Source organism: Delphinus delphis, chromosome 14 (genome assembly GCF_949987515.2).
Source record: "Delphinus delphis chromosome 14, mDelDel1.2, whole genome shotgun sequence".
In the NCBI taxonomy this organism is placed as follows: Eukaryota; Metazoa; Chordata; class Mammalia; order Artiodactyla; family Delphinidae; genus Delphinus; species Delphinus delphis.
This window is the reverse complement of record NC_082696.1, coordinates 34693688-34718463: the sequence shown is the minus strand read 5'-3', so window position 1 is coordinate 34718463 and position 24776 is coordinate 34693688. Positions and strand designations below refer to the sequence as shown.

At 37.9% G+C, this 24776-nt stretch overlaps 1 protein-coding gene across 1 annotated transcript in view; it reads left to right on the top strand.

Annotated features, from left to right (window-relative positions):
* Positions 1-24776, top strand: part of RSPO3 (R-spondin 3) — a 77035-nt gene that overhangs the window by 12110 nt on the left and 40149 nt on the right. Inside the window, exons 2-3 of the mRNA XM_060030536.2 lie at positions 19731-19922; positions 21500-21646. Of these exons, the coding sequence (XP_059886519.1) occupies positions 19731-19922; positions 21500-21646 (339 nt within the window). The remainder of the gene's footprint in view (positions 1-19730; positions 19923-21499; positions 21647-24776) is intronic.

Below are 24776 nucleotides of genomic sequence, written 5' to 3'. Positions count from 1 at the left end.
ATGCCGCCAGTATACGTGCGCAGTGCAAATCACCGTCATCTTATAAACCACCTTGTCTGCCTGCATGAGGGCAAACGCACACATACAGAACTCCTGCTGTCATCACTGCAAGTTCTCCTCCTCCCTTCCTGAGTAGATAAAAAGAACCCAAGGAATGTAGTCTGAGTCTTTGTATGAGAGGTGTCTGATTAGGATGGGAAGGGAAGGGGGAAAGGATCTTTGTAAACATCCTAAGGTCAATTTAGATATAATATTCCTGACGTAACATTTGGAAATAAGAAAATAGTATATTGCACAGGACAGGAGCTCTAAAACCTCCAGATCTAGGAAAAGGCCAAGAGCAAGTTTAGGATTTCTTTTACTGAAGACAATACCATTTTGAAATATGGTGCTGTAAGCAGCTAAATGGAAATTATTAAGAACTAAGCGGTGCTTTGATTTTAAGCTTTCACTATGCTAGAAATTAGAAGATTGTTAAGCCTTTCTATAGGAAAATACTCAAGTAGCACAAATATATCTATGCTTAATAACCTCAGTGAAAGTTCACCTTTGAAACTATTGACACTGCCTCAAATAACCTGCAAGGTTACTCTGTCACCTCCTGTATTGGATCTTTAATTGAACAAAGTCACAGAGTTCCCACTGTCCTTAATGTGGTAAGTTTCACATTCTCTTATGATTCAGAATGATGTCAGTATATTTTAGTACTCCTATGACCTTAGACCTTAGACTCCTGTGACCTTAGACTCTCTTTGTTTAAACATGTGGATGGGTGATATTGCTTATTTTAAATCCACAGAAAGGCTCGCAGTCAGATTCTTATTCTGGCCAGCCTTCTGTGGCAACTGGCAATCTCCAGGTAACACTGGGCAAATAAACCCTGACCTCGTGCCCTGTGTACATCAAAGAGTTATAATGATCTGCTATCAATATGATATTACCAGTTTAGTGGAATCATATATTTGATTTCATTTGGTCTTAAATTTGACCACGAGCTGATTTAAGAATTGAAGAATCTTAACTTTTGGAAATTTAGCAGCAAAACGGTGACCTTGCATTTACTTGTATCACTCACTACCTTCTGATGGCATGTAGTTTCTGCCATGCAATACAGAAGATGTAGACAAGTGCTGCTTGGCCACAAACTAAATGAGCACCTACTGAGCTGCTGAAGATTTGTTTCGTACAGAATTCAGTCTTGTTTTCCAATTTATGAGCAATTTGTTGTTCTAAGTTTAACAGGACCCTCATTACTGTTTGGTAACAAGAAATAAAGCCCGAAGGCGGTATCCTTAGCGGCCTCAATTCACAGACTCATTTCATGCCACCCTCAAGATGTTAACTCTTAGCCCTCTCCACAAAGACTAGTACAATTTAAAAGGGGAAGTCTCTCCTATAGCATATTTCTAAGACACCCATCCAACATTCCAGTTCTGTCCAGAACTTGATGTAAATCTAAGCTTTTAACATAGATCAGTGGGATTCCCTTGGAAGCCAATTAGACTTGCAAGATCATGTCGATGCCTCCTTGGCCCTAGTACAATCAATAGCATGTACCATTCTACCTAGCACTGAGCCTCCAGGGCCCAGCCCTGATTCATGTGTGTTTTCAGACTTGTGAGCATTATGTGCCCATACCTCAACGTTTAATTTCTAATAGAATAAGGGAGATTTCCAGCAAGCGTAGGTCCAGACCATTTCAGGCTACTTCTACCATTTTCAGTACCCACGTGGACACCTCATTGACGTTCTAGGAATTCATCATGAACTGTTTGCCTCTGAACTTAATATCTTGCCCATACTATAAATGGAGAGCTTACAAACCCAGAAATCTTTGTGTAATAATTTTTTAACCAAACTACTTAATTCACAGACTTTGGGGCAGAAGTACCATCGTTCATCAGATAAGAACACATTTCAAATGAAAATTGCCAAGATTTTCCAATGCAGGATATTTTCTCTACCCTTCCTAGCCCAAACTTACTTTCTCATCCACTCCTAAAATTCTAAACCACTACTAAGATGAGTCGAACAGCCTTAATTTTAGGCTCTTCCAAAGAAAAAACAAACACACAGACAGCCGAGTTAATTTATGAAACACTGCTGCATTTATCTTGGCATTTATCTTGGCAGATTTCACTTCTCTCCTGTCTAACTCTTGCATGCAGTGGTTGAGAGTCCGCCTGCCGATGCATGGGACACGGGCTCGTGCCCCGGTCTGGGAAGATCCCACGTGCTGCAGAGCGGCTGGGCCTGTGAGCCATGGCCACTGAGCTTGCGCGTCCGGAGCCTGTGCTCCATAACGGGAGAGGCCACAACAGTGAGAGGCCTGCGTACCGCAAAAAAAATAAACAAATAAAATAAAATAAAATAAAATTAAGCACCTTGAGGGCCACTGCACAGAATGATTTTGGTGTTTCTTTCCTCATATACAATTTATTTGCTGGGTCTCTGAAACTGAATCCATCCCTCTACTTTAAACCTGAAGCAAATGGAGAGCCATTTTTATAAGAGCAATAAATGAAAGTGGCTGTTCAGATACTTTACTTGAATTTGTCTACACACTGAAGTACCTTTTTGTTAATACAAACCCTTCATATTCTAGCAAGCAGCTTCCTGAAAATCTAGGGCTGCTTAAAATTCTATGACCAGGAACCAGGAATCCCCCCTTCCCCCGACACCAGCCCCTGTTCCTGGGAGTATGCCAGCAGTTTTGCAGGATTCATTCTGACAACTGTTCTGGTGTAAATATTTAGAGAAATCCTTTCCATTAGAGATGAAACAAAGTGCAAGTAACTGTTCCCAAAAGATATATCTTATTAATGTTTGCAACAACAGGCCTTATGCTATCTGATGCACAGATTCCAATATTGTACACTGGAGAAAAGACTAAGGGAAAAAAGAATCCAGATAGGAAGTAGATTGAACTCTATGTAACCTGAACTGAAAAATATAAGTTATCACCAGAGAGATGAAACGTTTTAATGTGCACAGAAAGTAGGGGAAATGAGTTAAATTAAATTGAAAATAGTAAAAATTGGCTACTAGTGTTTTAATGGTTTAATAAAAAGTGAGGGGCAGTTACAGATTTTTCTATCACCCTGCCAGTTCAGTGTAGTTCTTAGCTATTTCTCCATATTCCCCACAAAATGAAGTAATACATCTGAGATCCTATCTGATGTAAGTTCTGGTTTCTGTGTTGTTATTCAAGAACTATTAAAAGGGATAATAGCTAAGCTCTAATACTTGTATCAAATATCACTTGTTAAAACAGGGTGGTAACCTAGCCTCAAGGGGTAGAAGCGTACCAGTGTTCCACTTCTGCACTTTCCTGTCTGCATGGCATTTTCAAGTGTTTTATATACTAGGGGATTACACAGCTAAGTCATTTAAAACATCAGAAGCTTCATTGACTGAATTTCAAATTAATTCTAGTGTATTGATGATTACTGTGATACTTGACTAGAAAAGGTATACATCCTTTACACTACTTATTGTTTCCTCCTTTGCTTGATGATTTAAGGCCTACACTAAAATATAAAAAGCCAAGAATTTTAATTCAGTTTCTTTATTGATAAGTCACAATATAAGATTTCTCATTAGTATATGTAATTTTTTTCTTCTTTACAGGAGTAGGATTTTTCTTTTTACTTTACATAGAATCTTTTTTCTGCTGAAAAGCATTTTAGAGAAAAGATGCTATATAAATAATGTTGTTAAAATATCTACAATGGGATTTTATTCCTCCTTGTTTTGCTTCTAACTTATAGTGACAATCATTCACTGCTGAGTCTCCAGTTGGATCCCACTTGAATCCTATATTTGTTGGTGATTTTGCAAAGAAAATAAAAAGAGGTTTAAGGGAGATGACATGGAAACTTCATAAACTTCATTGTAGGAGAATCACACCTTTCTCATTGCCTTTTTAGAATCTTGATCTTTTTGTGTTTGGACTATAGCTAGAGAAATGCCATATTAGAGGGTAGGTGGGTTGATTTCTAATTAACTCTGCTGTATAATTTAGACAAATCATTTAGTTTGTGATTCAGTTGCATCCACTATAAAATCTGACTCTTAATCTTCCATTTGTTTGAAAGCAAGAGACTGATCTTGAAGTCCCTGCAACAGTAAGATCAAAGAGCTTTCCCTTTCCTTCTTGAAGCATGCTCTATCCTTAGGCAACTATCCGTCAAAACTTCAAGAATGTGGAGTTAGAGCTTGAATTCAAAAACATGAGATTCTCTTTGTACTTTCATGGAGTTTTTTAGATCATATTTTAAAAAAGCTAGCAAATGAAAAAGAAGTTCTGTTGGGGGGAAAAGTACAGGGAAAATTGAAATTAAACTAAGCCTAAAATAACATAAATTCATTCATTCATTCAACAGCTATTTATTGAACATTTAGTATGTGCCGAGATTGCAAAAGTGAACAAAACACACGTGATTTGTAGCATGTCACAGTGGTTAAGGAAAAAAAATAAAAAAAACATGAAACCAGAATTAAACAGTATTTGGCCTAAGATAAGTGAGAACTGTTAGGCACTCTTTCTAAGCTGTATAACTTTTCTTTTTAAGTATTGTTTAAGTAGAACTGGAAAACAGATTGTTTACAAATAAGCCTAATGAATACCCAGATTTTTCTCTGGAAAACAAGGGTACTAGACATCATGTGGGGAAGACACAGGAAGGCAGAGGAAAGATCAACTGAAAACACTGGAATTTATTGGGCCTCCCAGTATTTTCTTGCTTGAAAATTTATGACCGATGAATAGGAGTCATGGCTTAGCATGACGTTTGTGACAATCATAGGAAGTTTGCTATGCAAACTATAAACGTGGTTGGCATTGTTAGGTAAAGCTTGTAATGGAGCGGCATGGTTTAGCTGAGCGAATTTCCTTTTTTGGCACTGAATAATTCCTATAGTTGAACTTTTACACTAGTTCATTAACTGGAATTACTTTTATCAAACAGACAAACATTAAAATATTGTATGTTTAAACATTAGTGCATTTTTGTCCATCTCTCAGAGGCATTTTTCAAACCTTTTATGGTAACCCTTGACCACTACATGGAACATACAATCCGATCTACTTAAAGCTCCAGTTTGGCAAATGCATGTCAACAAGTTATTTGGATTTCTTATGTGATCTTTCCTAACATCAATTGAAAGCTTTAAATGTCAGTTGCCAGAATTCAGAGCCTTGAAAATAATATGATCCAGTTCTTTTCTGTATGTTATTACTAACTTGTGAAGGATTTTGCGTAAGGAGAGGTGACTATCAAGTGTTTTTATATATGTTATCTCATGTAGCCTTCACACCAATCTCGCGATATATAGTTAACTATTTTAGAAATGAAGAAACTGAGGCTTAAACTAATTAGGAAACGGATCAAAATGACATAGTCAGAAAGGGTAGAATTAAGTGTATACCCAGATCTTATGGCCTAAAGCACAGCTTTCCCCATTACACTCTGCTTTTCATTAAGCCCATTAACGGAGAAGGCCAGAGGAGGTTTAAATGAGGGAAATTCTCTTTCTGCTACTGAGACAGAACTACTGATGCCTCCTTAGACAAGAGAGTAAACTGGGCTAATTGACAGAAGTGGTTAGTTGGGAAGTATAATGAGAAGCCTTTAAACTGTTGTTAAAGCAGGGGCCTGATAAGATCACAACTACTGTTCTTAAAAGTTCACTGTAGTTGCTCAATGGGAGCAGAAGTGGTGGTAGGAAATGGAAAGATGTGAGCTCCGTTCATAGGAAAGGGTGATTGGAGATGAGGGTGGGGAGGGCACCCGGCTGTCTGGCTTTAGCCAATAAATGGTGCCATTTACTGAAATAGAAAATACTGGAGAAAGAGCCATGTGGATTAGGTGTCCATGTTTTATTTTATTTTATTTTTTTCTAAATTTATTTATTTATTTTTGGCTGCGTTGGGTCTTCATTGCTGCTCGTGGGCTTTCTCTAGTTACGGCGAGTGTGGGCTACTCTTCATTGCAGTGCGCAGGCTTCTCATTGCAGTGGCTTCTCTCGTTGCGGAGCATGAGCTCTAGGCGCGTGGGCTTCAGTAGTTGTAGCACGTGGTCTCAGCAGTTGTGGCACACGGGCTTAGTTGCTCCGCAGCATGTGGAATCTTCCTGAACCAGGGATCGAACCCGTGTCCCCTGCACTGGCAGGCAGATTCTTAACCACAGCGCCACCAGCGAAGTCCTACAGCATGTTTTAATAACTAGGAAGATTGCAGGGAATACTGCATGCAGCATAATTCCCTCACGTAACTGAAGAGGAAAAAGAGAGGCCAGAGAAGTGAATTACTTGACTGAAGTCACTTTGCAGTGGAGCCAGGAGTAGAAACAACTCCTGTGGCCATTCTGTTACACCAGACACCACACGGCAGATGGTTCCAAGGACTGACGTTCCAGAGAAGTGCTCTGTGGATCTTCTGGCAATCTGATTTCTTATTTGTTTAATTAACGGTCGTTTCAAAGAGAATTATTTGTTCGCTGGATACTTATTTCACAATCTCTTCATTTTCTTACTCCATGAGATCTAAACACTAAAAAGTTTCTATAACCTGTTGTCCTAGTGTAGCAAGACTCACAATAGGGCACAATTTTTAAAAAACAAACCAATTATACATACTCTCATCAAATACAGTTGTCAGTTTCCTCATCAAATATATTCTTATTCTATTCCTGGGAATGGTTAAGTTCAGATCTGGCCCTGAGATGGTAAAGTACCATTATGCCCATTATTAACAATAACATATCCATATAATTTTGGACAGCTTATAAACACATGCATATTTGTACGCATATTTGTCTTACAAGTTCATGGCCATTCCTGCATTACCAGAATCCCCATTTATCTCCTGTGAAGTTCCTGCTATTAGTTTAATTTCTTTGAGTCCGACAATAAAGGCATGTAGATTAGGGGAAATCTTTCTTATGGATGAGATGATTCTTATTGGCTGACAAGGTGAATTGGTGGCTCTTTAAGGTTCTTTCCCATTTAAATACCCATGTGTGAACTCATCCTGGAAGGTGGGGTGGGGGAAATTCCAAGGGAAAAGGGTACCAAATAAGCTATTTTAAAGACAGAACAGAAATGCTTTTAAATCTAAGAATAAAATTCTAAGCCCATGGCTCCCCTGATAGTCCTTATAAGCTAAAATAAATTAAAAATAAAGATTCATAGTGATACATTATTTGATAAAATATTAAGGAAAAAAACTTTCCCATTTTGTTATTTCACTATAATCATTTATTTTTGTTATATATCGGGTAATGAATTAGGATCTTGAAATTTGCTCCCGGATTAATATTCTGGTGATACAGTATCCAAAGGAACAAGCCTATAGAGGGTATGATGGAAGATGAACCAAGTTGGATCTCTTTTTGTTACTAAAGATTTGGCTGTATAGTCTCAATGTAGAGTGATCATTATCGTGGACCACAGGAACATTTATTTCATCCAGTGAGGAAGATGGAAAATCAGAGGAATAACAGGCAGGTGTCTCTGCTCCTACTCTATGCAAGATTCATGACTAACTTTCCAGGACCTGTCTCCACAATGACTAATCACGAAGAAATGAACATCAGGGAATGATCTTAAACACTGGAAATGTAATGGGATATCGATGCTGTAAGAAATCACGCTTAGCTTCAGCATTTTAGTTCTGTTTGGTTTTGGAGAACTCTTAGATTCCATACCTAAACTCGTGCACGCTCAGGTGTAATGATTGAACTGCCAGGTTGCAAGCATTCCCCCCAACTTTGTTTTCTGAACTCCTATTATGCATGAACAACTTTTCCTAAAGTCCCATCACCTTTCAAAACCATGACTTTTCCTTGTTATCGGCACAACCAACTCCTTGGCCTGCTATTCATGCTCCTTATGTTTAGTCATAACTTTCTCAAGCCTCTAATTCTTTCCATAAATTTCACATTCCAGTCAACCCCCCCCCCAAAAAAAAACCTGAAAAGTGCCACTAATGCTAGGTGATCCTTGTCAAGGCACCACAAATCCATAAGCCTCAGCTTTTGTTTTTGGGGAGTTTGGGGTTTTTTTAATAAAATGAAGGGGTTTAGGGTTTTATTCTTTATGATGCATTATGAAACTGTTAATGTGCCTTGTCCTGGGCTATGTGTTTGGGATACAGAAGGGAAATAAGACAAGTCCAAGCCCCAGGACCTCAAAATAAAACAATCATTTTCACCTGCTTTTCTCCCTCCCTCAATCACCTATCCTTCTAGTTTGATATCTGAATTCCCTTATCTCAGTTAACCACATCATTTTATGCCTAGTTTCCCAAGTTAGAAACCCCCAACTCAACATTTATTACTCTTTCATTTTCCCATTGAAAATTGCTTGTCAAATCCTGTCAGTCCTGTCCAATCTTCTTTGAAAATAACTTTAAAGTCCATGCTCTCTTTTTGCATCCCATTAATACTATTCTAATTCAGCTAACAGCAATGCCAGATACAGAACATAACATCCTATTGACTCTCTCAACTTTTAGTCTCTCCTTCCCAGTGATTCTTTTCTCCACCATCAGAGAGGATTTACTTAGAACCAAATTAGATCATGTCACTGATTTGTCCATAAACAGTTCATCTAAATTACGTGTAAGATTAAATTCAAATCCCCACCCAGTTTCTCCTTATTTCTCAATATCCAGCTCAAATGTCAGGTCTCCCAAGTAGGTGTTTCCAGGTGGTTAGTTGTTTCCTTTCTCCCTGGCCTTGTACACAGTGTTTACCATGCTGGCTTGACCTTGTTTATAGTCTCTGGCCATACTTGGAACTCCTAGGTCTTATCCATCTTTTCATCCAAAGCACCAAGCATTGTTTGACAAACTGTCTGAAGGAAAACAGAAAGCATAGTGGGTGTGCTCTATGGTAGTAGAACTTTCTGAAAGACAGATTAATGTTCACTGTGGGGAGATGTTTTAAGATATTCAATATGAGGGGATGCAGTAAAATAATTATGTTGGCTGCCCCCAAATATCATAAGATTTGTTTTACTAAACATGATTAAATAGACTGTTCTGGGGAAGCTGTTTGAACTAAATCCCTCTAAAGTTCCAAAGGTTTATGATTCTATCAGCTGGAAGCTAATTAACTGTGTGGATGTCAGTGTTCTCATCTGAAATCTAAGATCCCATAAAATTCCACAGTTTTATATTCACCATTATCCCAAATGTTCTTTATATATTCCTACATAAACATTACTGCTCATAACATTCCCTCTCTTTCCATTTGTCTAACTTCTTCGCTTCCTTCAAGTGCCATAACTATTCCTAATCGTTCTCTACAGTCTTCAGATACCTCAGCCATCAATAATTCCTCCTACCTTTTGATTTCTGTTGTAAATTTCTAAACTATGTATTTACAGCCCTCGGAATATAAACAGACTATTCTACTAACCGCATTGTAGAATTCTTGAGCCAGGGACCGGGCTTTGTCTCTCAGTCCCTACTAGAGAATTCCCAGTAATCACTGAATAAATATTTAGTTGTGAGGATGGCCATGATGTGACACTGAGAGTGTGATATTTGTATCACCTGCATCACATTCACCTGGGGTGCTTCTTATAAATGTAGCTACCTAGGCCCACCTCTTCATTCCCAAATCAAAATCTTTTGGAGTAAAACCTATGCATCTGCATTATTAACAAGTACTTCAGGTCGTTTTCATATACAGTAAAGTTTGAGAACCACAGGCATAGACCTTCACGTTCTCTATACCATTCTAGTACCATTTCCATGGCATGCCTGACCTCCTTCAGTCTGTTTAAGCAGTTTCTTGTCGTCAGTGTGTTGCTGGAGTCCCAGAGGACTTCTTGCTCAGAATGTTGTTTGAGACCACCATTGATAGCCATTAAAAGCTGTGTCTGCAAGTCCTTAAAATGTAGCCCCTCTCTATGACTGTTCGTGAATCCTCGGTTCCTCGAGGTTCCCCAAATCTGTGTTAGAAAGAAGCTTCAGCATCTGCCCTCTCTCCTGTCTCCTTGCTTGGAGGCTCTTGAGGAGTTATTATTGACTAAAGCTTCCAGCTGCCTTGAATAAGAGTGGAAATAGTACAAGGATGTGTTTGGTACTTCTTGAGTAAAACAAAATGTCTTATACTTACTGATTTGTAACGAGTGCCTGTAAGAATGCTAGGTGCTTACACATGGTCTCGCTTAGTCCCCCCAGTGTCTATCGAGTAGATATTTTCGAGTTGCAGATGAGGAAGCTTAGGCTCAAAGAGGTTACCCAACTATTGTCTAAATAAATAATCAGACTCTTATTTGTGAACTCTTCGACAGATTATTGGTTTTTTTCATCTTTGGATGTTCACCAACTAGCCCAGTGTCTGGATGTTAGAAAACTTAATTGTTTAAATGAATAGCTAGTTGAAGAGGTACCTTCTGGTTTTTCAGTTAGTAAACGTCAGCACTCTGTTTGAGTCCAAAGCCAGTTCTCCACCGCCCAGTTCCTGTTCTCCTCTAGGAAACATGCAAGGCCCATTTCTGAATGAGGGGGTACCACAGTGAATCATGCACATAAATACAAAAATGAATCATACTCACAAAGGTGCATTTCAGCTCCTTCTGTTCTGTCAGCAATTTTGTGAATCTAGGAGAAAAATCCACTTATTTTTTTCTGCTCAGGACTTTAGATGTCACACATAAAGCTGGATTTATTTAATGGTATACCCACTATTTGTACATCTTGTGCCTGTTAAAATATCACAAGTCCCTTGCCTGCTGTTTGCTTATGCTAAGACTTCAGCCATCAGATATGCTACTTTAGCATGCTATGTGGTGAGAAGATTTAGGTTTATTCAGAATATAACAAAGTGGAGCTTGTTTTTCGGACAAACTGAAGTTTGTTTCATTCAAGAATATGAACTCAGTAGTTATAGAATCATACCCATGCAGATTCATTACCATTAAACTATCACATTTTCTGTTTATGTTGATTTCTAATTAATTCTCTCCTTAAAAAAAAAAAAAAACAGAATGGCTCTCTCAGCCAGACCGGAGCACATAATGATTCCCACTGTTGGATGAACACTGTTGGATCTGTCTCATGAAAAACGCTGTTATTACCACCCACTAACTCATCAACAGGTCCTGGCTCTCTACAGAATCTGGGTCTCCATTACCCCTGTCCACGGCCTCTTATCCTCTATTCACCTCCACTTGGGAACATGGCCACTTGGAGAAGGGGAAGCTTTCCCCCCAATTAGCAACAGCTGGAGATGCTGATTCAGTCAGTACCTTACATTTTACACCCATAGCAGAGTACTTCATGATAGATTTTCTACTTGTAGTTAGGAAAAATACCCACTATTTTTGGTTCTACAAATGCTTTCTGTTGCAGTTTCAGCAGTAGTGTCAACTATAGCTATCTGGTAGCTCATAGGAAAACTAATATGGTTTTCAGTACTTTTGAAGAATCAACTTTGGAATTAGCCCTTAGGTTATTTAAGTCATTTAATGGAAAAAAAAACCATAATAGTGAGATTCTAAAAGGAAGGTTATAAGTGAAAACTATAATGCTGTTGCTCTAAATTATTTAGACTGTCAGTAGGCGTCACTAATGGCAAGAATTCAGAAAAATACAAAAAGGATTATATTCAAGATTGCAAAATGTTTTACTCTTTTTATTTATTCTTATGACGTCTTACATATTTCATAACTTTCCTGTTTCTTCTCACCACCACCAACGCCCCCTCCCCCTCCACACACACACTCCAGTACAAGAGAATGAAAATTTAAAACCCCAAAACAAACTAAAATTACTGCTAGAGGGAGGTGGGAGGAACAAAAGAGAAATAACATGTTCCCAAGAGCAAAGTACAGGTAGATCAATGTACAGTCTCTTCCAAGATTGCAATCTGAATGTAAATTCCCTATTTATGTCTAGTTAGAACATTATCCTCTAATATAAAAATTAATAGGAAAACATGTTTTCGTGGAATACAAGATGCTGGTTCTGTTCCATGACCCATAAAATTAACAAAAATTAAAGTGAATAACTAAATCAGGCAAAAATGTGTTCTTTCCTTTCCCTCTAATATCTGCTTACCAATGCAGAGTCTAAAGGTACTTGGTAGATAATCCCAGCTATTTACTTTGGTCGAAAAGGGTCTGTAGGATCTGGCTTTAACCTCCTTTTCTAACCTCATGTCATACCAGTCACAGCACTGCAGCCTCATTGGTGTCCCTTGTGCTGTTCCTCATGCCCTGGTCCTTCCCACAGTCTGTGCACTGGCTGATGCTGCACCTGGGGTGCTCTCCCTCAGGTTTTCATGGCCGAGTCCTTCTCACCCTCCAGGTCTCAGCTAAAGGGTAAATTTCTTAAAGGGACCTTTCCTGACCAGCATATTTAAAATAACTTCCCAGAGTTATTCTCTGCTTTACCCACCTGTTTATTTCCCGCACAACACTCATCACAATCTTTAATCATTTAATTTTTTGTTTACTTGCTTATTAGCTGATTAACGTCATGAGATCGGGAACCAGATGTCTTATTCATTCCTACGATTTCTGCACCACGTGTTGTGTTGGGCACATAGTAGTTATCAGAAATTTTTGTTAAAAACCTTAATACTAGTCTCCACTATATATATATATATATATATATATATATATATATATACACATATATATGTACACACATATATGTGTATATATGTGTGTATAATATATATAATGTATGTATATTAAATATATATTACATATAATATATATACTATATATAATATTATGTATATAATATACATATATATATATACACAATGCAACCCACTTTCATCTTTCACTTCTAGTTCTGATGCTATAGCCTGTGCATAGAAAAAGCACAGCCATTGTCCACCAACTTGGCATCTAGTTCCAAATATTCATCATATCTTAGATTTCGGGAATTCTATATCTGCCATCATTTGCTAGCCATGTTCTTAATATTTTGAGCTGGCTTGATTTTAGTGGAAAGTCTAGCTAATTGCTACTTAATGTTAGGCCTGTTTTATTGCGTGGTTTTATTTTAAAGTATTTATAGAATATAAATATTAGACTCCCTTCAGGAAATTATTATTCAGTAAGAGAAAAAGAAAGATTTTCCAAGTTTTCAAAGAAATAGTTTCCATTAAAAACAGTGTGTTTCCCACATAATAATGGTGGAGCCCTAACTGGGCTGTATTCAGCAGCTGGTGAATACATTCCTCTCTGAGACTATTAGGAATTTTGTGAACCCATTGGTCTGGGCACAAACTTTCAGAGTATCAGAAGTTGATTCACTGGGACAAAAGATGTGGCAGACTCAATGATTTTAACTGCTTCAGGTCAGTCCATGTCTGTGCTATTGATTTGACAAAAGACCAAATAGAATGTGTGGGTGTCATGTGTCTAATACAGGCGCACACTCACACACACACACACACACACACGTGTGCATACATTTATATATTTAAATAGCATAGGTGAATTTTAATTCATTTAATGATTAAAACATTGGTATATGAAGACATTAAAATCATCAGATGATACACAGTACTTCAAAAATAGCAAAATCTATATAGGTATATATATAAACATGTTGCTCTTTTGACAAATTATTAGTCAAAAATAATAATAGAGGACTATGATAGACCTCTGTTCATCCAAGTATCATTGTTTAAGAATGTAAAGGAGTATTGTGTACCAGTAAGCGATTATATTTATTTAAGCAGCTTTTGATATTTTGCTGTCTATACCTAATACTCCCAAGTTGCCCAGATGGTTCTAGAGATCTTAGCCATTGTCAATTCTGCCCTAAAAGCTTTAACCTATGAACAAATAAGAAACATTGACTCTCAATATTTTCTGGGGTTGATTCAATAGAATTTGAAAGAGACTGCCAAGTTATTCAAGTTTTTAACATTAGATTTTTCTTAAAGTGAATATTGCCAAACATTCCAAAGGAAACATGAAACATCTCTTTCCATGACCAAAAGATTACATTAAACTTAAAAATGATTTTATAACAATCAAGTCCCAAGATCTGATAGAAATATGCTGTCCTTACTTAGGCAAGAAAAAAGTCTCCATTTTCACCAGGTGAATGGATAACTGAAGTAAATGACACCTAGAAAAGCTTTCATTATGTTATTTTGAATGATTTATTTCATAATTAAGCATCCTCAAAATGTATGTGATTTAAACTTGGTTTCTTTACTATGTGTTCATAGATGCAGTTCACTAAAGTCAATTATTATAGGTACTTTCCGTTAAATATTTACTGCTTTAACATCGTTATTTTTTTAAAAAAACACAAATAAATGGCTTATATTTTATATTTATTGCTTTCATCCATTCAATAATCAAACACTCTTTAATGAAGGGACTTCCCTGGCAGTCCAGTGGTTGAGACTCCGCGCTTCCCCTGCACGGGGTGCGGGTTCGATCCCTAGCCGGGGAACTAAGAGCTTGCATGCTGTATGGCCAAAGGGGGAAAAAAAAAAAAACACCTCTAATGAGGACCTATTCAGTAAGCAGCTACCCTGTGTAGAAGCTGAGAATTATCCGGAAAATTACGAAGAAATTATCTAGACCGACTATATTTCTGCCTTCGAGAAGCTTCCAGTCAATGCGAACGTCCTTGTAAAAGGAGAGGACATGGATGAAAGGATAGATGTAAAAGTAACTTTGATTATAGAATTTCACCTGCCTCTTCTCCCTACCCTGTCTCCTAAGGCCACTACATGGAGAAGAGCAGACAGTGAATGTTGTAAAGACAAGAATGCTTTAGGGAGAATCTGTATGTTTCATTGGTTAAAAATAAATTTATCAAATTGGTTAATTTATTAACTTTTGATTATCTGAATTATAAAATCAATGTTACCTTCATGTGTTTAGCACTTCCTTTGAACTTAGTCGAACCTATTATAAACCTAAAGTCTGTTAAATTTTGTACTTCTGGAAATTCTCTAGCCACAGATAAATGACTCTCAGAGGTAATTGGCAGCATGCAATAATGGATTTCTTCTGCATAGCAATTTACAGTAGATGTTAATATTTGCAGTTGGGCTGTAGAAAGGGATTAAAGTAAGGGAAATCCTTGAAGTTTACACTTAAATTGTTACAGAAACAGAACTTAGATTCCAATGCTGCAGTTGGTTTGGTATATCATAAACATTGAAAATAGCAAAGATCGTGTATTTTCCAAATGCTCTAGTACCGTTTAAAACTCTATGTTCTGCACCTTTTATCAAAAAAGTTGAATTAACTATCATGACAATAGCCTTTAGGAACAGTTGCATCAGTTACACATCACAAGATTCAAACAGAAATAGTAGGAAGACTTGCCTAACAGCTAGAGAAATTGAAGTCACTTACACAGGGAGTATCGACAATTCAGATACTGAAAATTGGTTTAAGTTATGCATTAAGGTATACTCTTCACTTTTAACTTTCGTATACAAATTAAGAAAAGATACTTTCCTCTTTCCCAATTTTAGGAAAAGATATACAAATTTGACCATGTATTTGAAGCATTTGTAATCAGAAGGTCCCAATTTAAAGTTCCCATGAATTCTGCCCATTTATTCACTTTATATATACCCATGTTACACATCTAGAGTTTACTTATATATAAACAGATTGGTACCAGATATCAAAGATATAGGTTCTAACCTTTGATCTAAGTTCACTATTTGTCCAGCAGTTTACAGCATTTCTTTGGGTCCTAGTTTGGGGTTCCAAAATAAATAATTGTGATAGCTTCTACCCTTACTAACGGCAGTTTCCACGGTTAATTTAGCTTTCTATGAGATGCATGCAAAAAGTGGTAAAAATTGAAAGCAAAAGTGGTATAGAAACACGGAGTATTACTAAAATTAGCTGATAATATATTTTTTCCTTATTTGGACTACAATTCCTTCTGGCATCTTCGGCACCTCGCCCTTTCAAGATCTCTTCTCTAATTAAAAGACGCTCACGTACATCTCTAGCAACCATCACGATATTAAGCTCCATCTACTAAGCATCACTTTTTGGACAGTTCACAAAATCTGCAAAATCAGTGATCCCAAACCACGTTTATATTTGTAGACCTTCTTATTCTATGTACCTTGCCACAGCCCTTCAACTGTGGCTTTTATTCAGCCGTCCCTTTCCTTTCTCTTCACTGGCCAGACGTAAAACACAAATCCTCTCACTTATTCAGTCCACATCCTGTTGGTCAGCATATTTGATTGAGTCCACCTCCTAAATATCCTTGGAATATGCATCCCTCTCTCACCACATTGCACTGTCTCTGCTATATTTTAAGCTCTCATCAGTCTTTTTTTTTTTTTTTTTTTTTTGTGGTACGCGGGCCTCTCACTGTTGTGGCCTCTCCCGTTGCGGAGCACGGGCTCCGGACGCGCAGGCTCAGCGGCCATGGCTCACGGGCCTAGCCACTCCGCGGCACGCGGGATCTTCCCGGACGGGGGCACGAACCCATGTCCCCTGCATCGGCAGGCGGACTCTCAACCACTGCGCCACCAGGGAAGCCCTCATCAGTCTTTTTACCTTGATCCTTACATTAGTCTTCTCCTAGCTTCCATGCCTGCCATGCTGCCAGGGAAATTGCCTTTCTGATGCAGGTGGGATCGTATCACTCACCAGATTGAAGTCCTCCAAAGCTACAGAATAATTTCTTTGGCAGAGCCCACAAGGGGTTTCATAATCTAGATCTATCCTGTGCTTCCAGTTTTCTTGATGTGCCTCATACCTCCATTCACCACTACTTAAGCATAAGTTGCATGGAACGCGTGCCAGTCTCCTTGATGGGGTAATTGTGGTGTTCCTGCTTCCAGCCCCATCATGGCCACTTACATGCTCATAACGTCAACACATTTTCTAAGATTAAGTTCAAATGTTAGATATTCTGTGAAACCTCCCCACCACCAACCCCTCCAATGCTCATATAAAATAGTAGTACAGAACATTGTTTGCAAAAAAAGTGATTCAGAAATAGAAAATGAAGGTATAACTAGAGTGGGGGAAAAAGAAGCAGCATGACAAAGTAGAATTCTATTTTCTCTCTTAGAATTATAAGATTTTAAGACTGAAAGGGCTGTTACAGTCAATCCAGACCAAAGTTTTCTGTGGTTTCCATATAAAAGGTAAAAACTCTTGCCTTAAGATGAAGTTTGGGAAATTTGTATCTAGTTGTGTCATACCAACTGCATAATTTGAGTGATCCTTGTACAGGGTTCAAGAAAGCAAAATGTCATGCTACTCAACTGTAAAAGAATCTAGAATCATAGAATCTGAGCTTCATAGTCTCAATTTTTCTTACTTCCCACAGCATAACACTTAAGAAGTAAAGTTTGCCATTATTTGTACGTGCCCATATTCAAAATTCCCTGATTAAAAACAAACAAATTTTCTTTGCCAGTTAGGACAATTGTATCTTCTTTACTTTTTCGACACTCTGTTTCGCCAAAACTTTTGTCTAAAAAGGCAAAATATGGGGAAAAAAGAGTGATTGTAGTACCATGTGTGAGTTGAATGTGCTACAGTTAATCAGCAAAAGTTTTAAAGAGGGAATTAAGCAAGATACTTTGGCACATCTCATAATTTGGGGCAAAATTGTTACTAATCCTGGGACCCATACAGAGGTCTGTCTGGCAGAAGTTTCCAGGCATTCAAAACCCAAATTTTTAAATAAAATTTATTTCAAGATATATCAGTTTTTGAAGCTCAGAATATGTAAGTCATATTAATTTTCATAACTTATCAATTTAAAGTTATAATTGACAAAAGTTTCAAGGGGCTTACACTTACAATTGTGTTCCTTTGAGCAATTGCGTTTCAGAGATGAGATAGATTGATGTGGGTCAATCCAGTCCATCTTCATTTAAATTCAGTCACTTACTTTCCTGAGCTTGGAGTGATTTTCTTTCAAACTGAGGTCCCGTTTTCCATCAGTAATTCTTATGAAAAGGTTTTACAGGTTTTGACCTACACCTCTCACTTTTTGAAATGGGTCGATTAGATTCCGAACACATGGAACTCTCTTCACCCCTTTCTTTTTTAGGGTCTTTCCCAGATTAAAATATGTACACATTTTCTGTAAGTCTCCAATGCTGGAGTTCCTGGCATGAAAAATGACCCTGTTCCTTGGAAGGCAGTATTCACTTACAAGTCCCCCAGGTCCTGTAATGTCTAAACCTCCTGTGCCACTTTAGATGTCCGCCCCACCCCGCAGAGGAGCATGTACAGGAAGAGCAGACTTCCCTTCCCCCACACATTTCCTCAGTTTATTTACAAAACGTCTTGGAATGAGAATGAGCTGCTTGTGGTTCCTGTGGCTGATTCAGGGATGGTTTCCTCCAGGCAGAGAATGCTGGTCAACCAAATGACCTTTCTGCAGCTAACCCGTGCACCCCTGTGGGAAGGCTGATCGGGCTTATGGGTACCCCTTCTAACTAAGCCTGGTGGGATTTGTTTTTGCAGTAAAGAACTTAGCAATAATCAAACATCACTGTGAAGATAGACTTAGTCATTGCAAGCTCCCTCCCCGCACCAACAGTAGTCAGAGAAACACGGGGATGCCTTTGCACTCTTGTGCCTCAACCTTGCTTCTCATAGGGTCAGGATTATTCCCTTCTGAATTCCTGAAGGGACCATAGAGCTATTAATATTGTATATGAATAGAGAATACCTTAGGAGAAGAAATCATCCCAAACACCAGCTACATGAGAGATGCACGTCAGTCAGCAATTTTCCATGAGCTCACACATAGGTGTCTGTGACCAGTTAATAGTCATAAAAAAAGGTTTAAAGTTGTGAAGATCTCAAGTAAACATTGATCTTCCAAATGTTTGTATTTGTTCAGACTTGCTAATGAATATTCTCACCACACATATGGGTGACTCTTAGAAACCTTGGGATTCTCAGGGATATGTGAGACTGGTCATGTCCTCACCAAATATATATTTCACTTAAGTAAATGAAAGATGAGGGCACAAAAACTGTAAGACTTCTCTCCCAAAAGATCAAATATTGAACATAGCTTATAGTAAATATTATTATAAATACTTACATATGATCCACGTGGAACAACTGATAAGATAAATCACATTTTCACCATTATATCAATTTGAACTGATAAATATTAAACTCATGTGAGAAGAAATGTTTCAGGATAGCATTGGCAGGGAGTGAGGTGCTGAATAGCTACATAGTTGCAGAATCAGTTTGCTTTGAATCAGAGAGTGAAATGGTGTTCTGTAATAGACCAGAGTTGAAAAAGATATCTTAAAAATTAGTGTCATTACTCAGATTAAGCCCCAGTCTATGTTGTCATCCTTATTTGAAGACATTAGAGACATCCACCACATAAATGAAAAGAAAAACTAATACGTATTGATTTCAATGAGTGAGCACAAAATACCCGTCTCTAATCTGCCAGGGTGCTAGTTCAGTGAGAGTATTTCCACTAGGTATATACTATCTATAAATATTTGGGGGCAATATATTCTTATTTTTCAAATGCTCAAATTTTTAGAACTTTGAAATTAAAACAATATATGTATGTATTAAAGGGAAATACCAGATCACAGAAAAGAGGGAAAAATTCCCAACTTATTCACCCATTACCACCAAGTTGAAAGCTAATAAAAGAAAACGTGTATCCTGCCCAGAGAATGTCATTGAACTTCTATATCTATGATTTAACTTTCATTTTTGTCTTTCTACATTTGTCCCCCTAGTGCATCCTAACGTCAGTCAAGGCTGCCAAGGAGGCTGTGCAACATGTTCAGATTACAATGGATGTTTGTCATGTAAGCCCAAACTATTTTTTGTTCTGGAAAGAATTGGCATGAAGCAGATTGGAGTGTGTCTCTCTTCATGTCCAAGTGGATATTATGGAACTCGTTATCCAGATATAAATAAGTGTACAAGTAAGTGTCTACACAAAATTATGTTTTTATCTCATCCTTGGGGAACTTTCCAAATTTGAAATGGCCTCTAGCCATATTTGTAGTATTCAATGTTAAGTAAATAATAATATTTACCTGACACTTAGGCTAAACCATACTTGAACTCAGTCCTTAGGGCAGGAAGATTTTCACCACTATAAAAAATACTCCTGTTTTGAGGGGTGTTTTTTTCATCATAAAAACAAAAACTGAGAACGTGGTTATCATTCATTGAACCTGTAGAAAGGTACCACAAGCACCAGTGCCACCTGAGTTCCCACCACCATCACAAAATCCAAGTATTTAATGACTGAAAGAAGTAATTCAGCTATTTTCGCTTCAAGAAGGATTCCAGTACAGCAACTGAAACATTTATTTATCAGTTGGAATTAAATGTTGGAAACACTGTCAGATCACATCTCATCTGGACTGAAAGTTTACTCTCCACACCGTAGACCCAGTAACCTTTCGAAATGTAAATTAGGAAATATCGCTACTCTAGCATACATCACATGTGGCCCTGCCTTCCTCTGCATACTCGGCTCCTACGACTGCCCCTCAACCACTTTGCACTAACCTCACCGGCCTTCTTGCAAGATCTTCCCACTTCAAGGCTTTTGAAATGACTGTTGTACGCTCACCGTCCTGGCAGTTTGGAAAACTCTTTGCCCACACCTTTGCTTGGCGGGCTCTCTCCTTTCATTCAAGATTCTGCTCAGATGTCACCTTCTCACAGAGGCACTCCATGACCATCTTGTCCAAAATAATCAACCTCTTCCCCTCATCAGTCACTTTTTATATCTTTTTCCTACCTTTTATTTTTGTCGTTATTTTTTCCAGAGCACTTATCACTCTGGAAGTAGACTGCTTAGTTTCAAAGACCACTCTGCTCTGTGGTCCTGAGCTAATTACCTAACCTTTCTGAATCAGTTTCCTTCTCTGTAAAATGAGAATCATAATAGGGGCTACCTCACTGGGTTATTGTAAGGTTTAAATGACAATATTGTAAAATACTTGTAGCAGTGTATGACATACAGTAATCACCATATGAGGATCAACTATCATTATTGCTTATTGTATCTCCCCTCCTAGAATGTAAACTTTGTGAGGTATGGGCCTTATCTCTCTTTTGTATGCTGCTGTCAATGTACCTAGAATAGGGCTTGGCAGACAGTAGGCAACCAAATATTTGTTAAATTAAAAAATAGACCTCAAGAGCAGCACAAAGGCAACATCCTAGTACATTTCATCAAAGTTCTAATGAAACATTTTCACTATCATTTAATATAAATAGACACTTGGTCTTATAAGCATCCTTGTCAAAATTTTTTTCATAAGGCAATAAATACAATAATTTTGAAATCAATGACTGGTGTACCTCAGCTAAATGACTATGGAGGAATCTTTAATTTGGTTTGGCAAAATAATTTTGAGCCTAAGTGTTTGTTTGACATACAAGTTGCATGTGCCTGTGTTGTAAGCATACAGAACTGGACCAACAATAAATAGTTAACTGACGCTAATGGAAGCATATTTCTCTTTTCTTTTTTTGTTTTCAGAATGCAAAGCTGACTGTGATACCTGTTTCAACAAAAATTTCTGCACAAAGTGTAAAAGTGGATTTTACTTACACCTTGGAAAGTGCCTTGACAATTGCCCAGAAGGGTTGGAAGCCAATAACCATACCATGGAGTGCGTCAGTATTGGTGAGGAGGAGCTCTAAGACTTAGGAGGGATGAGAAACACCAGAGATGATAATGTCAGTCTCCATGGAAACGCTACTCAGAGTGCTGTCTCACAAGAGCCTGAGGGACCACCTCTAAGAGGCTCACTCCCTCCTTCTTTACAAAGATACCATCCTAATGGGCCTTACTCAGCGTGTATCACAGTAAATTTAACACCCTGTGCGTGCACTGTTATTTCTTAGGGACCATCGATAACTGTTTCAACTATTGTGATCATTACAGATTTATTTTGTATCATTATCTAATGAAGTTTTACTTATAGTAATTTATATGTATACATGCACACTTCCATACACACACACACACACACACACACACACACACACACACACAAATTTGATCTTGAACTAAATTTCCACCTTAGGTTAAGAGGTTCCACCTAGATCTAATGTCAACCAATGACCAAACTTATTTTCCAAAAGGAGGAAACATATTCTCTGGATACAGCCCTTTAATACTCAGTAGATGGATCAAAGACTTCGAGAACTGGATCTGATATGGTTAAAAAAAATCTCACTTTTTTCTCTCACACTGCTTTGCTGAAACACCCTGCTTGCACAGGTATTCAGACACAAGGAGAGGATTTTGGACTTAGACTGACAGAAGGACACAGTCCCAGGGCCTGATTAATTGCAGGCTGAGTTTCCTGGAGGAGAGGTTTCTCAGACAAGTTGTTTGCCTAATAACGGATCACTGTCAGGCTATATTTTCCCTGTTTTAAATGGTGTGCAGCTACTACAGCTCCGAGCTTGGTGAACAGTTGGGGAGCAGATGCTAAACCAAATGGGGAAACAGCATACTAAATCTCAGAATACCCCTGGGCAAGAGCTGCAAGAACCTTTTGATACTGCAGTGCTGTTGGCAAATGCACACAATTGTCCCCTTGATTCAGTGCAAGATAGTCTCCAGGACACCCCTGGGCTCCCCACAGACATATCCATTAGAATCTTAAGTACTGGAGAAATAACTCTAAAGTGGTGGTTTAACCATTTCAGAGACATTTATTTCTAAACAAAGTGTTTGTGAGAAGGAAACAAATGGATGATATTTTAAAGATAATCTCAGAAGCATCTGGAAAACAACTTTCCTGAAACAGCTCATGGCTCAATTTGGTTCAGTCTTATTTTTTCCTCTAGTCAATAAAAACACAGAAAAATAAATTAGAAATAGGGTAAAAGGTACTTGAGAAAGCACTTCAAGTTCATCTCTCTGTAGGTCCTGAGGGCTGATGATTGGAGGTGATAACTTCCAAACTGTGGAGAAAATAGGAAACAGTTCTGAAAATATTCAAGGACAGAAATTCAGGATAAGTTGCAGAAAGTCTGTGATATTGCTCTACCCAGGAAAGGGGCGAATGTTTAGATTTTCTTAGTTGTTGAAGGTGTAGCATCAGTCCTTCAAAGTCCATTTATTTAAATGTGTTAATGCTTTCCTATCAGAGAGCATTTAACACCTGGCACTGTTGGATTAGCTATTAAGGCTTCCTGGTAATTTATAATACTATTTAGACAAAGACTGTTTGGTTAACACAATTATGTTTAAGAAATGTATATATTTTAGAATAGGGGTTAGCAATCTAAAAGCCATTTAGTGAATCAGGCTCATTGAACAGATAGGTGTAAATGACCTAGGACATAGGAATAGGCAAATCAACTTTAGTTCCCAGCTGGCTCTTGTTGCTTGCTGCGTAAGGGATGTCTCCCATCACGTGGTATCTGGCCTACAAGCACTTGTGTGGACCATGCCTGTGGGATTGCCTCAGAATTTCACAAAAAATGATGACTTGCTTGATGATCACAAAGGACCATTAAAGGCTGTTCCTTTAACAAATATGAAAACTAGGACCCAGAGAGCTGAAATGGTGATCCCAAGGAGACAACGTGAGTTATTGTCAGTGCTATAATTAGTACCTCTACTCTAGCTCTCTACGGCAGAAGTTGAAGAATGTGTCTCTCCCTTTGCTAAAATCTATACTGCATGACTTGTTTCTTACCCGGATTTTAAATTGAGAGAACATGTCATAAACAGAGAAAACACCACCTTCATACAGAGCTAGGGTAAAAGATTTATGTCACAACATACCCACTCCTCATGGTTTGCAAGTCAAATTAAGCAAAAATGTCGACTGAATCCAATTTTATAGGAGAATGTATTTCTTCCACTTTGTGCTCCAGAAATTTGCTTCCTTTCTGCACTGTCATTCTGCCATCCTCATTGCTCTTCTTGGAGAGTTGGTGCTGTTAACTAGTCACAGAGGGAAGATATCTAGCTCCAAAGAGTGAGTAGCAAAGAACATGGCCTTGCTATGTTCTCTCTGGAACCATGCAGTCAGGCAGCAAGAATGAGAACAAATGAATAATGTTGTAAGACCATTACTGGTGAAATATCCAATTCAACTTTCCTTCCAGTTCAAGAATCCCTTTTACAGCATTCCAGGCTGACGATCAACCACACCATGACCACTTCCAGGGACAAGGAGCTAACAACATTTTTTGAGACACTTGTTTCATTAGTGAACAGTTAAATGTTCCAATGTTAAGATTGTTCTTAATACAGAGGATAGAAGAAATGCAGTTTCTGTTGAGCAGTTCTGTTTTTTTCTTAATTACCTCTTAACCAAATAGTGCCCCAGATCTATATTGTTCATTTAATGACCTGAATACTACTTAAATCAACCTATTTGTTGTCTTTACATGATCAACAAAGTTTCCATTCTTTCCAAAAATATTTTTTGGATACTAACATTAAAGGTTCATTTGAAAGTATTTAGCTAAGAAAATTTCTTCTCCTCTCAAGGCCTTTTAACCATCCCATCTTATGAGAGCTCTTTATATCTGAACTCGCTAGTTGTGAATATTTTTCCTCCTTCTTCAATGGAATAATCTAAGATTGGCACTAAAATTTCATTTTTAGAACCATTCATCATCTGACTAAAGACTCATAGCTACCTATGTTGTAATTTTTTAAATCTGTTTTTCTTAAGTCTAGGTGTACATTTGCCTAGACCACCTTTGCTTTTATGAAAATCACAAAAGTTTGGGTGATTTCCACATCACGTAATTTTTTTCTAATTTAGTCCATGTAGTTCTGG